General features: G+C 43.6%; 1 protein-coding gene across 4 annotated transcripts in view; it reads right to left on the bottom strand.

Annotated features, from left to right (window-relative positions):
- GNB1 (G protein subunit beta 1) overlaps positions 1 to 18,039 on the bottom strand; it is a 98,474-nt gene that overhangs the window by 33,176 nt on the left and 47,259 nt on the right. For 3 of the 4 annotated variants that reach the window (XM_021683996.2, XM_021683995.2, XM_021683994.2), the window contains one exon: positions 2,140 to 2,242. In XM_021683996.2, coding sequence (XP_021539671.1) covers positions 2,140 to 2,196 — 57 coding nt within the window. In that variant the 5' untranslated portion in view covers positions 2,197 to 2,242. Of the gene's footprint in view, positions 1 to 2,139; positions 2,243 to 7,092; positions 7,136 to 18,039 lie in introns of those variants that run through there. The other variant, XM_044914369.1, reaches the window with a different exon arrangement.

Genomic DNA, 18,039 nt, shown 5'->3' on the forward strand with positions numbered 1-18,039 from the left:
CCTAAAAGTATCTATTAATTTTATGTTGAAATGACAATATTTTAGATACAGTGGTTTAGACAAAGTCTGTTAAAAATTGATTTCAGGGGCACTTGGGTGGCTCAGTCGTTAAGCATCTGCCTTCGGCTCAGGTCATGGTCCCAGGGTCCTGGGATCAAGCCCCACATCGGGCTCCAGCCCCGCATCGGGCTCCCTGCGAGGCAAGAAGCCTGCTTGCTTCTCCCTCTCCCACTCCCCCTGCTTGTGTTCCTGCTCTCGCTGTCTGTCTGTCAAATAAATAAATAAAATCTAAAAAAAACCAAAAAACGATTGCACATGTTTCTTTTCACACTTTTATTTTTTTAATTTTTTAAACTGACTGAGCCACCCAGGCATCCCCATACAGACTTTCTTTATCTGCTATGAACAGATCTGAACTCACTATGAACAACAACTTCTAAAGAATAATTTATAGCTATGAGAAAAACAAAATTCTGAATTCTATATTCTGGAAGGTGGACAGACAATATTAAATAAGTCTGATCAGAGCAAACTATTAAAAGCACCAAGTCCTCCTTATTTTTATTGGGCTATATCTGATCTTTGTTTTGTTAAGATTTTATTTATTCATCTGAGACAGAGAGATAGAGAGAGAGCACGAGCGTAAGCCTGGGAAGAGGGAGAGGGGAGGGGGAGAAGCAGAACCCCCACTGAGCCGGGAGCCTGACATGGGGGGCTCAGTCACCGGGAGATCATGACCTGAGGTGAAGGCAGACACTTAATCATCTGAGATACCCAGGCGCCCCTTATATCCGATCTTTTAAATGCTAGGATTTGAAATTTGAAAGATACTTTGTTTCCTCTTGGCTGTAGATCTTTAAAAATTCCATTATCTTTTCTTAAGCTTAAGAAAAAAAGTTGGCAGGGCGCCTGGGCGGCTCAGTCCTTAAGCGTCTACCTTCGGCTCAGGTCATGATCCCGGGGTACTGGGATCGAGCCCCGCATCGGGCTCCCCGCTCGGCAGGAAGCCTGCTCTCCCTCTCCCACTCCCCCTGCTTGTGTTCCCTCTCTCGCTGTGTCTCTCTCTGCCAAATAAATAAATAAAAATCTTAAAAAAAAAAAAAGAAAGAAAGAAAGTTGGCTACCAGGATGCTGATGCTTCTTTCCCTAATCACCACCAGGCTTTCTGAACACAGAGCTGGTCATCTGAAAGGGATTTGGCTCCATCCTTATAGTAGACTCAGAAAAATAAACTGATGTTTAGACACATATTGAAAAATGATGTTCTGAGGACAGCTGGGCCTTGAGAAGCCCCTTCATCAAGTGGACATGAATCTGCCTCAACGTCCTGAGGATGGGTTTTCCAGGAGTCCAACCCTCCTTGTTGCAGTCTTCTAATCAATGGTGTGAGAACAGGAATAAGTACTTGTATTTAACGTTTCTCTAGAAAATGTTCATTACAAGTACTGTCTCACAAAATGGGAGGAGCGTGGAATTCACGTCTTCAAACCCCTCCCAGTCCCCTTTTCGGAAGCGCATGGGCTCTGCGGTGGGACAGGCTGGGATTTAAGGCTGTAGGACTCTGGGGGCTACTCACTGTACAGGGTGGCTGGGTGACACATGGTTGTATTCATCTCCAGCTACATGTGCCTGCTCTCGTTTAGCAGCCTAGCAAAACTGCAGATGCCAGTATCCATCCCAGGACCCTTCCCGAGGACACCTTGGGCACAGCTGAGACACTTCCCACTGCCGTCACTAACTCTTGTTTCACACAGGTTTCCTTGCCCTCAGCAGTCAAAAGGGAGGAAAGCAGACACCACGCTCTGCACAATGACCAGGAGAATGTCATGAACGGGGTGGGGGTGGGGGGGTCGAATGAATCCCCAAGGTTAAGAAAAAATGTACAGAGAGACATTTATAAATGCTATGAAAACAGTTTTGTACATTCAAATAATGATATACTGGAAAACAAAACCCTGAAAACCATGTGCTAGGCCAAATACCTGGCTCTAATTAGCATATCTTGAGCCAGCAAAAATTTAGTTTCAATCCAAAACACTGAGTAGTCATTCTGAAACCCACCTTTCCCAAAACAGATAAGATCTTACCTGAAATCCAAATGATTTATAAACTAAACTAAGCACACATGTAGCTACATACCCTAATTTGGTTTTTAAGCTGCTCGGCCTCCTGCCGTAACTGGTCAAGTTCACTCATCTTCGGGTCCTAGTGCTCTTCAATGCTACCTCAAGGAATCTCAGATCTGAAACAGAAATATAAGCATAGAAAAATTAATAAACAATGGTTGAGTAACTTAATGAAGCAGGTGAGAAAAGGAAATTAGAATTTTGAGAGCTATGATTTTGTTACAGGTCAGAGCACTTTCCTTCAGCGTTCACCAAAACTTCTAAAGTGCCTACCAAGGGCTGGATTAATAAAATATAATTACTACTATCCATTAGCTTTTACAATGACACTGTCCAATAGACCACTCAAAAGATGGTGCTGAGTTGAAAAAGGAAAAATCTGTTAAGCAGCATTTTTCAAGAAGGATCTGAGTCTCACTCTAAACCCAAGAACATAAGACTGACGTTAGAAGAGGTCTCACACAGAAACCGAGGGGGAGTCTGTTCAGGAAAAGAGCAGAGTGGCAACCTGACAACCCAGATCCTCAACACCACATCCACGAACTTGAACCCAGGACCGCCCCCCGCCCCCGATGATGTCGGAATGTTTACACAGCAATTCTGAAAGCCCTCAGTGTGGTGTCCAGCAGGCCTCTGGTTCACGGACATCTCACTCTCCCACCAAAATGGGCCCTGGGGCCCCAGTAAACAGAAGCAGTAACTCCACCCTTACAGGCACCTCAGTACAAGCAGCCCTGCCACCCACTCTTAACTGTGCCCTACCCCAGTCTCATTAGGGATTCCTTACATCAGACTCCAAACAAAATCACCCTGTTATAATAGAGACTTATTTTCCCAAGGGAATGTCATAACTGGGGTTGCATTTCTGACCAAGAACATGACTGTTTTATCAGTCATAATTATGACCAATGTATCACAAAGCTGAAGATATAATTACCAACATCTCTTAATCGCTTAAGCCTACAATGAGCTCCCACATGCAAATATGGCTTATCAAAGGGCCTCAACATCCTATGCAAACACACACTGGAGATTTTATGCAAAAATGACAGTTAATATTGTATACATCAGATACTTAATTAACAATATTTTCTTTTTATTTTATTTTATTTATTTATTTGAGAGAGAGAGAATGAGAGACAGAGAGCATGAGAAGGAGGAAGGTAAGAGGGAGAAGCAGACTCCCTGCCGAGCAGGGAGCCCGATGCGGGACTCCGGGATCATGACCTGAGCCGAAGGCAGTCGCTTAACCAACTGAGCCACCCAGGCGCCCCAACAATAGTTATTTTCTTGAGATTGAAACATATCTGGGGGAAATTGGAGGACGCAGGAAGCGTATTTGTTAGAGTTCCCAGTCTAGATAAACTTCCCTATTCTGCACAAAAGCCTTTAAAATAAATTTACATGGTTTACATTACAGAAACTTGATGTATACTTACTGATGAAAACAAAAATATCTTTCCCAATAAGGAATATCTTTAAAAAGTGTGAGTTCTTAGTTCTTGCTTTCAGCTGTGCTATCTATTCACAGCTACAAAAACAGGCCAGGCAGGAGGCAGAGGGATGAAGGGGGTGCATGCTGGACCTCCAGAAAGCAATCTACAGTTGCTAGGACTGACCTTCAATGAAAGTCTGCAGAACCACCAGGAAAGGCCTTACAGGGACGGGACGGGATGTGAAGGCGCCTCTGGGAAGGCGATACACGGTGACACAGTTTCAGAAATATTTCAGACCAAAATAGTTGTTTCTAAAGGCATTACTTTAAGTGGCTGCTGGAAGCATGTAGAAAGCTTCAAAGAATACTTCAAGGCTCCCTGGTCAAAAGGAGCTTGCTGAAGCTCAATGTAGGAGGGGCTACACTTGCAGACACTTTAGCCCTGTGACACCACTGCCTAATGCTCTCTCCAGTCTTCACGTACAAACTCTTCAGAACTGCAATTCATGAATATTAACGTATGCAACAGGAACAGTGCCAAGAGAATATGAGATAATTTTTACAACAGAAAGCTGTGATGATGTGTCCTCCGAGTTTGTGGACTGCTTTGTGTTCTTTCTGCCACCAGGACATCCTACCACCACTCACATGCATTTATATGTGATCACATTACACCTTATACACAATTATGCAGTTAGCAGTAGTCTTATTCCAGCAACACCACCCAACCCCCCATGTTAGAGAATTGTTCTTAGTCTGTAAAGAAGCCATATTATTCAATCCTTCCAAAATCAATGTTGAAGAAAAATAACAGCTAATGGTTGTCATGGGGTGAACTGAATTGTTAGTTTTATAAATAAATAAAATCTTAAAAAAAAGTGGGGGGGAGCCTGGGTGGCTCAGTCAGTTAAGCATCCAACTGTTGGTATCAGCTCAGGTCATGATCTTGGGGTCTTGAGATTAAGCCCCATGTTGGGCTCTGTGCTCAGTGGGTAGTCTGAGATTCTCTCTCGCTCTGCTTCTGTCCTGCCTCCCACTCGCATGCATGCTCTCCCTCTCTAAAATAAATCAATAAAATCTTAAATGGTTGGGACGCCTGGGTGGCTCAGTCAGTTAAATGTCTGCCTTTGGCTCGGGTCATGACCCTGGGGTCCTGGGATCAAGTCCCGCAAGTCCCACAATGGGCTCCTTGCTCAGCGGGGAGCCTGCTTCTCCCACTGCCTGCAGCTCCCCCTGCTTGTGCTCTCTCTCCCTGACAAATAGAATCTTAAAAAAAAAACCAAAACTTAAATTGTTAGTTTTAGTCAACAAACATTAACTTCTGCTTATAATTTAAACACTAAAAGGTTAAGGTAATTTTTTTAAAAAAAGATTTTGTTTATGGGGCGCCTGGGTGCCTCAGTCATTAAGCGTCTGCCTTCGGCTCAGGTCCTGATCCTGGGGTCCTGGGATCGAGCCCCACATCGGGCTCCCTGCTCGGCGGGAAGCCTGCTTCTCCCTTTCCTGCTCCCCCTGCTTGTGTTCCCTCTCTCTGTGTCTCTCTCTGTCAAATAAATAAAATCTTTAAAAAAAAATTTTTTTTATTTATTTATTTTGAGAGAGCGAGCAAGTGCATGGGGGAGGAGGAGGGAGGCAGAAGGAGAGGGAGAAGCAGACTCCCGGCTGAGCAGGGAGCCCGATGCGGGGCTCAATCCCAGGACCCTGAGATCATGACCTGAGCTGAAGGCAGACATTTAACTGACTGAGCCACCCAGGTGCCCCCCAAAGTGTCTTTAAAATGAGAAAATCCATTTAATTCACTTACCCCACAAAATTTCAAAAGCAATAATATCAATACTTGCTGACTTGAATCTTTAGTCACAAGCAAAGAGAACAAAACCAGATCTATTTCTTTTTCATCAGTAAATAACATAAATTATTAATGCTGCTTTTATTTTTCCTTAAAGATTTTATTTATTTGACAGAGAGAGCACAAGTAGGCAGAGCGGCAGAGGGAGAGAGAGAAGCAGGTTCCCCGCTGAGCAGGGAGCCCGACGCGGGGCTTCATCCCAGGACCCTGGGATCATGACCTGAGCCAAAGGCAGATGCTTAATGACTGAGCCACCCAGGCGCCCCAATGCTGCTTTTAATTACAGATCCCTCTATAGTCAGTGTCCGCATCTGAGTCTCAACAGAGAGACTCAAAATCCACATTTGTTCATTTTTAAGAAAAGAGGCTACTAGCAATAATAATCATGTCCTGTAAGACCTATTTAATTTATATCTATAAAGATAAGTCTATTTAATCTTTATTTAGCTATAACGAGTAACCTACGGTTAAGCATTCAAAATTTTTTTAAATTACACTCTCTATTCTCCATGTCAAAGGTGTATTTTCTGAAATCAAATCTGGACAAGAAGTTTTTTTTATAGATGGACAGACTTAATGATGAAGGGGCACTCAGGGTCTCTAGCACACTGGCCTTACTGTCCCTGAGTGGGCACTGTCCAGACCACCTTGATGAGATGTGGGTGCACACCCTTTGCTCGAAGCTAATGGACACTGATATGGCGCCACAGCCTGAGCGTGGAGGGGTCGGATAAGACCACTGTCACAGAAAACCAGGCAGTCAACAGTCACCCAAAGAGAAACTGGCAGACAGCAAGGAGCATGCACACTCAAATAGAGTGGAACTAAGAGGAAGCAAAAAACTTTCTAATTCCCATAAATTAAAAGTTCACCCCAAATGCTCTTCCATGAGGATACAGTGAATGAAATAAACAAGGTACAGAATAGCGTATGAACGATGATGTGTTTCTCTTTGTGTACATAGAAAGGACAAACATCTATGTTAACATAAGCAATGCTTTTTCTGTGCACGTGAGAAAATGTTAATAGTGGTTGTTTTCAGAGAATGGCACGAATAGTGGGGCAGCTTTTATTTTTCACACTACCTTTTATACGTGTACATATTTTTTCTTTTTAAAAAAATATCAACAGGTTATCTGGGCCCTGAAACCAAAGAGCATTCACATTGTTTTGTCCATACTTTTTGGTTTTAAAAACAAAATGTTAACTTTTAACTGGAAGAACTATTACATATCGCTAAGAACAATAATGAAGATGGAATAAACACTTGGAAAAATGCCTGATGTATATTAAATCAAAAACAAAGTTGTGTAATAATTTTAGCTATTTTTTTAAAAGATTTTATTTATTTATTAGAGAGAGAGAGAACACAAGCAGGGGAAGAGGGAGAAGCCAGTTCCCCGCGGAGCAGGGAGCCCGATGGGGGCTCGATCCCAGGACCCTGGGATCGTGACCTGAGCCAAAGGCAGATGCTTAACTGATTGAGCCACCCAGGCGCCCCTAATTTTAGCTATTTTAGAAGATTAAAAAATATATTTTAGTTTAAAAAAGACATTTAAAAAGACTAATAGCATTTTGTTAGAATTTTTGGTCATATTTCCCTCTTCATTTTCCAAACACTGATAATGTAGTTTGTTACTTTGATTTAAAAAAAAAATGTACACTTTAAAAGTCTTACTTACATGCAGTCACTTTGCTTTTCTCTTCACTATCCTTAGTTCCCCAAAGCCTTCTGAAAACCCCACCATCAGGTTTCCGTGGCCTGGGTTCCTTCTCTTCTCCCGTTGCTAAAGTCAAGGCTAAGCTCTGGCCATGCTGACTCAGTGCATTCACCCATCTAATCCACTAAGACAGGACCTGCTGAGAGCCTCACATCTGTCCTTTATGACCCACATTGCCACTAGCTTTTATTTAGAACTTCTGTTCTAGAAATACTTTTCACAGAAATTTAAATAACTTAAAAGTATATGATCTGCCCTAATTTAGATTATATCCAACATCTTTGTAAGTCAAAGCGTTAACACAAATTTTTTATTCAAATATTTCACATTTGCAATATAACTTGCTTCAGGTAGCCCCCCATCACATCATTTCCCTCTCATAAAGACCCCAGTAAGGTGTGGGAAGGAACTTCAAGGGTGCCTCCAGCACCCCAATCACTAACAAGGACATTCACGCTGCAAGCGTGTTAATGACAACATGGGGTGATTATATAAAAAAATGATTACAAGTTTTGGTTCTGACACATATAAGGAATGTGACATCAAATCACTTTTCAGTCTGATCCATCAGGGAATGGTGTTACCTACATCCCAGGGCTGAAATGAAAATTAAATAAGCAGCGGGAACATGCTCCGTAAGCCTTTGAGCAACTGGACTATGAAGTACACCTCTCAAGAGGGCGGCCACAATGCACACAGTGGTCTCAAGGGCAAAAAGAGGACAGCCCAAGACTTAGCTGCTGGCATACCCCTGGGCCCACGGTGCTACACTGAACAGCTGCAGCACCTGTTAACCTTTACAATAAAACTGCTAGTTACTTTACCACCAAAAGATGGGTTTATTCGGGAAGAGCAGAGAACTGCAATTCCGGACAAGCAAGCCACAGCAAAACCACAGACAAGTCCAACAAATAAAGGAAAGGAACAGTATTTTATGGAAGGAGGAAGGAAGGAAGGAGGGAGTCGGAAGGGTTGTTTTGAACGAAAGCCCATGGGAGAGAAGCAGGAAGTCAGGATGATGATGGTTTCTCACCGGTTGAGTTGCAGGGGCAGTGGATTTTTCTTTTCTTTCTTTCTTTTTTTTTTTTTAAAGATTTTATTTATTTATTTGAGAGAGAGAGAATGAGAGAGAGCGAGCACATGAGAGGGGGGAGGGTCAGAGGGAGAAGCAGATTCCCTGCCGAGCAGGGAGCCCAATGCGGGACTCGATCCAGGGACTCCAGGATCATGACCTGAGCCGAAAGCAGTAGCTTAACCAACTGAGCCACCCAGGCGCCCTCTTTTCTTTTTTTAAGTAGGCTCCACACCCCAATCCTGAGGTCAAGAGTCCTGCACTCCACCAATTGAGCCAGTTGGGCACGCACGCTGGGGCAGTGGATTTCTTGTAGGAGATACAATGTACATCTTTTCCCACTGGGGCCTGTAAGTGATGATTCTCCCCGCAACTGCCATTGAGTGGTACCGGCTCCCTCTATCAACCACCCCTTCTAGCATCCCCAGTGCACTTTAGTGAGGTTTTCTGCAATTTTCCCACACTCTGGAACTTCATAAATCAAAAGCAGCCCCACTGAGCATCCAGTGTCATCCAGAGGCAGAAGCTGGCTAACTAGTTCAGCCACAAAAGTGCCCCATATCATCTCCAAGTCGAAGAAGCATTTTGAGAGAAAGGGGTTTGCGTGAGGAATTTTTTTTTTTTTTAAAGATTTTATTTATTTATTTGAGACAGAGAGAATGAGATACAGATAGCATGAGAGGGAGGAGGGTCAGAGGGAGAAGCAGACTCCCTGCCGAGCAGGGAGCCCGATGCGGGACTCGATCCCGGGACTCCAGGATCATGACCTGAGCCGAAGGCAGTCGCTTAACCAACTGAGCCACCCAGGCGCCCCGTGAGGAATTTAAACCAATTTCATCAGTTTTTCTATTTTTCGTTCATTCCCAAATCCAAGTTAATCTCCAAAATTACTACCGTGAAAATCCAAAGGGCAATAAAAGTACAGAAACCCTCCTTCCATTACATACGACCCTAACACAACTATGAGCAACACAGGGCAGCAGGACAGGGTATCATGCTCAGTAACAGGCATTATGGCTGACGCAGGTACAGTGACGTGCACTGTGGATACATCTGTCCAACGGGACTTATCTGCAGCCTCCTGTCACTTAAAGGTATACGCTTACATATCTAAGAATAGAATGACATGTCTGAAGTTTGCTTTACAACAACCAAAAAGGAGGAAAACAGGCGAAGGCAGATATAAAACAAGATTGGGTGTGAGTTGGTCACTGCTGCAGTTTGATGATGAAATTCCTATAATATTAACTTTTGTGTGCATTTCAATTTTCCATTAGAACAGTTTTTTTTTTTAAATGTTAGTAACTTTGGATCTTGATTCAAAATCCAAACATACAGACTTCAGAGAAAATCAGGAAAATCTGAATACGGTCTGGGTGTTTGATGGCATGAGAGTGGAGTTCTTTTGTTTGGTGTCACATGGGAGTAAAGTCCGTAGTGTTAGAAATATTTCTTACAGGCGCCTGGGTGGCTCAGACGGTTGGGCGTCTGCCTTCGGCTCAGGTCATGATCCCGGAGTCTTGGGATCGAGTCCCACATCGGGTTCCCTGCTCCTTGGGAGCCTGCTTCTCCCTCTGCTTCTGTCTCTCTGTCTCTCATGACTAAATAAATAAAATCTTAAAAAAAAAAAAAAAAAGAAATACTTCTTACTTATGGGTGAAATGATGTGATTTTGGGATTTGCTTTAAAATACTCCAAGACAGGGCGCCTGGGTGGCTCAGTCGTTAAGCGTCTGCCTTCGGCTCAGGTCATGATCCCAGGGTCCTGGGATCGAGCCCCACATCGGGCTCCCTGCTCGGCAGGAAGCCTGCTTCTCCCTCTCCCACTCCCCCTGCTTGTGTTCCCTCTCTCGCTGTGTCTCTCTGTCAAATAAATAAATAAAATCTTTAAAAAATAAATAAATAAATAAAATAAAATAAAATACTCCAAGATAAAAAGGAAGGAGGAAAATGATTAAACGAAACTGGCAAAATTCTATAAATGTTGGAGATGCGTGATTACATAATATTTTTATCTACATTTGAACATTCTCATAATAAATTTTTTCAAAGTATTTCTTGGTATTGTCTGACTACCTTATGAACATGTGTTAAATCTGTCATAAACCTCTTGATTTAAAACTCTGGGAGCACAGGGGCGCCTGGGTGGCTCAGTCCGTTGAGAGTCCAACTCTTGATTTTGGCTTGGAGCCATGATCTCGGGGTCGTGGGATTAAGCCCCGCATCGGGCTCCATGCTGGGTGCGGGGTCTGCTTGGGATTCTCTCTCTCCCTCTTCTTCTGCCCCTCCCACTCCCTCTGCCCCCACCCCTGCTCTCTCTCTCTGATAAATAAAATATTAAATAAAAAAAGTCTGGGAGCACAGGCATCCCCCAAACAGATCATGTGGTATCCTCACATTTTTTCCTGTAATGACACAGACTGCCTGCCACTTTAGCTGGTTGTGAGAAGGACTCGATCCCAGTAATTCCCAAATTTGTCTGAACCACTGAATGGTCAACCTTGGAGGCTTATATTTTCCACGTTTCAAAAGTGATAAAAATTAATATTACATTTTGATGATATATTATCACCAAATCAGCTTCAATGAAGTAGCAGGTACCAGAATATTCAATGAAATAAAAAGTAAACCATGACTAGTTTTTATACGGGGAACCAGATGGTAATGAAGATGCAGAAAGGAAATGCAATCACATGTGGATTTCTTGTAGGAGATACTCATTTGGCTCTGGTTTAGCGATCTGGCAAAGTTTTACATGCTATTTGAAAATTACTCTATTAGGAAGCAGTGTATTTAAATAGTTTGCCCTCAACATCTCGGATGTCTCCTCAGATTTCCCTGCTTCTCAATTTCCTGATGCAAATTTTATTTTATTTTAAAGATTTTATTTATTTATTTGAGAGAGAGAATGAGATAGAGCATGAGAGGGGGGAGGGTCAGAGGGAGAAGCAGACTCCCCGCTGAGCAGGGAGCCCGATGCGGGACTCGATCCAGGGACTCCAGGATCATGACCTGAGCCGAAGGCAGTCGCTTAACCAACTGAGCCACCCAGGCGCCCCCTGATGCAAATTTTAAACAGCCCCCTACCTAGTTCAGTGGCTTACTATTAGATAATGCATAACACAAGAGACTTCTACTTTGCACATTTTACATTTATGCACAATGCAGTATAATTTTCTTCTTAACTTACTGTTTAGCCCCATTTAAAGTACATCCCCTAAAGCATTAGGACAACACAAAAAATTTAATCATCCTTAGTAGAAATAAATTCATACAATTATGTTAGTTCTGTAAACAGAAAAACAAGACACAAGAAACAATCTCTACATACACTGAACATACCTATTAGCTCTACAAACTGTCTGACCACCCCAGGGTCCCCAGCCGACATTCTAGAAGACAGGAGGAGCTTCACTCCAGTTTACTACCTTTAAAAAATAAAGGTTCTTATACTTTTCAAATGACAACAAAACCTACACAGATAATTCATAAAGTCACTGCGAGCCAAATGCCACTCACACTCACACTGAATTTGTGGGACCCTAACGTGTCCTTCTAGAAGTCCATGCTCAACTCCGACACCAATGCAGTGGAAAAGCCCGCTGCCTTGTGAACAGCTGCAACACCACTCTGAAACTCACGCCCTCGATTTCCCAGCGCTCTGCCAGGGCTCGAGTGAGGAGTCATAATAGGGTATGTGCACCAAAAAGAACCTACTGTCTGACAAAAATCAACCACACACCTGGCTAACACCAGGAAAGCAATCCAGCTCCATGGACAGACTGTAGAGAACACAGTTTCTCTTATGGCCAAAAGTAAGACAAATCACTTTGGTAAGACGCCCCTACCCCCTCACACACAGAGATGCGCTTGACTGAGAAGACAGCAGTGTTGACAATGAGAAATTCCAAAGTTCCTTTAAACCCATTTCTCAGAAGGCACTATTTTTACCTACACATGCAAGTTATTTATAGGCTGCTATGCAATGCTACATTTAAAATTACTATAAAGAATTTATACTTAAGAACATACTAAAATTAAATCTAGGGGCGCCTGGGTGGCTCAGTCAGTTAAGTGTCTGCCTTCGGCTCAGGTTGTGATCCCAGGGTCCTGAGACTGAACCCCGTGTCAGGCTCCATGCTCAGCAGGGAGTCTGCTTCTCTCCCTATCTCCCTCTGCCCCTCCCCCCACTTGCACATTCTCCCTCTCTAAAATAAACAAATCTGGGGCGCCTGGGTGGCTCAGCTGTTAAGCGTCTGCCTCCGGCTCAGGTCATGATCCCAGGGTCCTGGGATCGAGCCCCACATCGGGCTCCCCGCTCGGCAGGAAGCCTGCTTCTCCCTCTCTCACTCCCCCTGCTTGTGTTCCCTCTCTCGCTGTGTCTCTCTCTGTCAAATAAATAAATAAAATCTTTAAAAAAATAAAAAAATAAATCTTAAAAAAAAAAACAATGCAGTACTATAAATGTATTTTCACTTCCTTGTGATATTCTTAGTAATGTTTTCTTTTCTCTAGCTTATTTTATTCTAAGAATACAGTACATAACACATATTCCTTATCAGTAAGGCTTCCGGGTCAACAGTGGGCTCTTAGTTGTTAAGTTGTTTGGGAACTCAAAAGTTATATGCGGATCATCAACTGCATGAAGTGGGGGGCTGGCACCCTTAACTCCTGTCGCTCAAGGGTCAACTTAATCCTGTGATTGTATTAAATTTTTATTTTTTTAAAGATTCTGGTTTGTTTTTTTTTTTAAGACTCTATTCATTTATGAGAGAGAGAGAGAGAGAGAGAGAGAGAGAGAGAGGAAACACAAGCAGGTGGAGCAGCAGCGGAAGAGGGAGAAGTGGACTCCCCGCTGAGCAGGGAGCCAGATGCGGGGCTTGATCCCAGGACCCTGAGATCATGACCTGAGCTGAAGGCAGACGCTCAACTGACTGAGCCACCCGGGCTCCCCTAAATAATTTCTTTTTAAAGGAGAACACTTATTGTGCGACTACTTGTTGAAATCCTGAAGAGGAACCGGGTGCTGTGACAGCTGTCTTCTTGGGTTGAGCTGCTGCTCCTTCACGGAATCCAGACCGGAATCTGCAGTGCACAATTTTTAGGTGCCTTGTTTGACTGGTCCTGTAGGAGTTTCATCTTTTAGCCTTGACACTTCAGTGAAAGGTCCCTTCAGCTCGGCAGGGTAGCTGCATTTGCCACAGGTTGACTGCTGAAGGTGGCAGGCCTCAGAACCACAGCAGTGGCTCAACGTGTGCATCTTACTGTGACACTTTCCAAATGACAGCATCCCCTTCACCATCTCGCTGCTGCAGCTGAGACTAGAGGCCAGAAGGCACTTCGTTATTCTCTATCTGTACTAGATAATTGTAAACTCAGGCTTATTTAAACTCTTGAACTAAACAAGAACTTGAAACTTGGTCCACCTCGTATTTCTAGCTGACAGAACACCAAATGGAACCTGGAGGACCCTCTGGGGACCCCCCAGCACTTGACAGAGCCCAAGGGAGCTGAGCCCAGACTCTCCTTTGTAGTGCTGCCTCTCAGAGGGGGGCCCCACGGAAGGGAAAGAGACCACCTGTGCCCAGCTCCAGCCTCAGTCTCTTACACAGCACCCGCCCCACGAGTCCCAGGAAGCCAAACAAAGTATGACATGACGGCTTGTCTCTGCCCAGGAGCTTCTAGGGACATTCTTCTCACCTCCTTCCCCTTGACAAATGTCCCTCATCTTCTAGCAGCCCTTCCTCCCCCAATATGCAGCTCACCTTGATGTGCCTCTTCCAGAGCCAGATATATATATGAGCTCATCCATGGAGACTCTCTCCACCTGTGCCCAGGCGGACCTTATGCTCCCCTCTAAGGCCAACTGATTCTTCCTTCCCACCTGAAGGCAATGGCCAAGGTTTGTCCACGGTTTGAAAAGCAAGCCGTGAGAGCAGAAACACATATGTACAGGTTGTATAAATGCATTCCTCTTGACAGTGGTGGAAGATGGTACCCCAGGGAGCCAAAGTCTTGGTGAGCAGAGCCATCCTAAGCTACTCCCTCAAAACTTACTGTAAATTCAGACAGCCTGCAGCTTGCATCTCCCCCTAAAATTACAGAAACCAAAAGCATGACTCATACTTATCAATATATATTAATTTCTTCTGAATATGTCTTGATTTTCACCAAACAGCTCTGTGATTCTTCACCATCAGATCATTTCTGTTGCAATGGGAACAGGTGCAGCCTGCTTGCTTTCTGATTAGGCGTCATGTCCAGTTTTGAGTCCAAAGAAGTAGAATTCTTCTCTTCTCAGCAGCACTCTTGGCCTTGCTCTACAAACACCTTACTCACTCACATCTGTGTATTAAGCACCTGCCATGACAGGATGACACTGTGGTGAAAAACACAAACTCCCTGTCCTCAGGCACTAGAGTCTAAAGAGTGACAGTCAAATGTCCTTTTAAGGATTTGACTCAGAAAATCTTGATGATTTCACCACTTGGATACCTAACCACTTCAGAAGTAAAAGGGGGGGCTGCCATCATGAACGACACAATAACTATCCAGACCAGGAACTTCATGACCAACCAACTACACTTCAGCGGAAACAGATGGTCATTGATGTCCTTCACCCCGGAAAGGCAACAGTACCTAAGACAGAAATTCGGAAAAAACTAGCCAAAATGTATAACACCACACCAGATGTCATATTTGTATTTGGATTCAGAACCCAGTTTGGTGGTGGCAAGACAACTGGCTTTGGCATGATTTATGATTCCTTGGATTATGCAAAGAAAAATGAACCCAAACACAGACTAGCAAGACATAGCCTGTATGAGAAGAAAAAACATCAAGAAAACAGCAAAAGGACCACAAGAACAGAATGAAGAAAGTCAGGGGGACTGCAAAAGCCAATGTTGGTGCTGGCAAAAGGTGAGCTGGAGGGGCGTCTGGGTGGCTCAGTCGTTAAGCATCTGCCTTCAGCTCAGGTCATGATCCCAGGGTCCTGGGATCGAGCCCCACATTGGGCTCCCTGCTCTACAGGAAACCTGCTTCTCCCTCTCCCACTCCCCCTGCTTGTGTTCCCTCTATCGCTCTCTGTCAAATGAATAAACAAAATCTTCAAAAAAAAAAAAAAGTGACCTGGAGATTGGACAACTGAAGGAGTAAAGATGCTGCAGTGGTTTTATCTGTGGTGATTGTGCAGGTTTTTCATAAGAGGATTAATAAACTAAGAACGTTAATGTGTAAAAAAAAAAAAAAAAGTAAAAGGGGATTTACAATCCACTCCCAGGTCACAGCTGTGATTTAGGAGCACATACTGTGTCCTCACATGTGTCCTCACCATCTCGGGAAGAGGTCCTACCAATTGTCCACGTGGTAAACAAGAGATACGGATGGAGTCACAAATGGCAAGGCCCCCATTCTGATGCAGGTTACCTCCGGAGTTACCCACGCCAGGTGCCAAAGCAGTCTAACTGGCTTGCAATGTTCACAGGACCATAAAAAAATGTTCCACTTCCTTGTCGCCTGTACCCACATATCACCCCAGGGCAAGCTCTTGGGACACTGATGCAACAGAAGTTAGCATCTCAAGACAGCCTTCTGACCTGGATAGTGTGGAGACCTTTTTTCTTCCTTTGCAGATGCTCCACCAGGGGCAAGAGATCTTAGTTTCTCCACTTCTAGGGGAAGCATCTTAAAATTGCTTTCCAGCTAAATACCATCAGTTCAGGAGAACTCATTCATCAGGGATAAGAGTTTCTGGATATCCCCTCCAGCCCCCACGCTCACAGGCTCCTACATCTTGTCCAATCAGCTCGTCGGTGCTGTCCAATAGAAACACAATGTGAACCACATATGGAGGTTTTCATTTTCCAGTGCCCATATTAAAAAACTAAAAAAAAAAATAAGTTAACAGTAATTTTAATAATATATTTATTTAATCCAATATATCAAAAATGTTATTTCAACATGTAAACAATATAAGACAATTATAAATGGGTATTTCACGTTTATGTGTCGTACTAAGTTTTCGAAATCCAGTGTGTATTTTACATTTCGATTTGGACCAGCCTCACTCCAAGTGCTCCTCAGTCACACGTGGCCAGTGGCCAACAACAACCACAGTAGCCAGCATAGCACTGAACCCTTCCTCCCCTCTTCATTCCTGTGGGAGATCCTCAACTAGGGATGGATTCATTTCAGCATCTTTCTCTCTCACTAAACTCTCACTAAATAGGACTTGTAAAAGTAGCAGCAAGATTTTTTAGCCTGAAATGATTTAAGAAAATTACCTCCTCCTTCACCTGCCAGGCTTCCTGCACAGAGTCAGTGGAGTAGGCAAAAATCAAGAACACAATTAACAGTGGCAGCCAGTGAAATACAGGGGGTTCACCTGGTAGAGATGAGACCTGCTCACATCACTTTCTAATTGTTCATTTCATTTTTAAAACATAAAATACCTATTGAAATGCAAGTCACACAATAAATATGAACAACTTAATACCTAACACATGTACACATCTCTGAAACCAGCGACACAATTCAGGTAATGAACATGTCCATCATCCTCAGAAGTCTCCTTGTGCCCCTCTGAAATCCCACCCCTCCCCCAGGTGCCATTCATCTGCTTTTTGTCACTACACACCAGTGCGCACTTCCCGAATTTTATGCACACGGAGTCATACAGCATGTACTTTCTTACGATCTGGCTCTGTTCACTCAGCATTATTTTGACACTCATCCATGTTGCTGTGTTTACAAGTCTTTATACGAACATCTCCTTTTGTTTCTCTTGGGGACACACTGAGGAGGGAACATATATGGTAGGCATATGCTTAACATTTTAAGAAACTGCCAAACTGTTTTCAAAGTACCTGCACCATTTTTCACCCCCACCAGCAGTGCCTGAGAGCCTGGTTCCTGCACGTCCTCGTCAGCGCTTGACGTGATCAGCTGCTGACCCGCCTAGGAGCTGGACAGTGGTGTCTCCTTATGGATTTAATTTCCATCTCCCAACAGCTAATGATTTTGGCCATCTTTTCTTTCTTTTTTTTTTAAGATTTTATTTTGCAAGAGAGAGAAGAGAAAGAGAGCAAGAGAAAGAGATGAGCACAAGCAGGGAGGAGGGGCAGAGGGAGAGGGAGAAGCAGATTCTCTGCTGAGCAGGGAGACTGACATGGGACTCGATCCCAGGACCCGGGATCATGACCTGAGCTGAAGGCAGATGCTTAACCGACTGAGCCCCCAGGCGCCCTGGGCATCTTTTCTGCTATCTCTCTCTATACTTTCTGGTGAAGTGTCTGTTCACATCACTTGCTTCCTTCACATTGAATTTTAAGAGTTGTTTACTTACTCTGTATACAAGTCATCTAAGACGTGTCACATGTTAGCACTTTCTGCCAGCCTGAGGCTTGTCTTTTCATTTTCTTAACAGTGTCTTTGAAGGAGCAGAGGCTTTTAATCTTGACGAAGTCTAATTTATAAATGTTCTCTTTTATGGATTCTATCTTTGATGTCATAATTAAGAAATCTTTGTCAAACCCAAAGTCTTAACAATCTCCAATGTCTTCTATTTAGGGTGAATATTTAAGGTCTATGATTCACTTTGAGTTAAATTTTGTCTATGGTACCAAGTTCACCTTCTGCATACGGACAACCAATTATTCAAGCAATGAAGTCATTTAATTTAGTTTTGCTTTCTTTGGTTTTTGTTTTTAAAGATTTTATTTTTTTATTTGAGAGAGAGAGAGCACGTGCGTGCACGTGCGTGCACAGGCGAGAGCGAGAGCACAGAGGGAGAAGAAGCAGACTCTCTGCTGAACAGAGAGCCTGATGCGGGGCTCC

The sequence above is a fragment of the Neomonachus schauinslandi genome, chromosome 4, assembly GCF_002201575.2.
Source record: "Neomonachus schauinslandi chromosome 4, ASM220157v2, whole genome shotgun sequence".
In the NCBI taxonomy this organism is placed as follows: domain Eukaryota; kingdom Metazoa; phylum Chordata; class Mammalia; order Carnivora; family Phocidae; genus Neomonachus; species Neomonachus schauinslandi.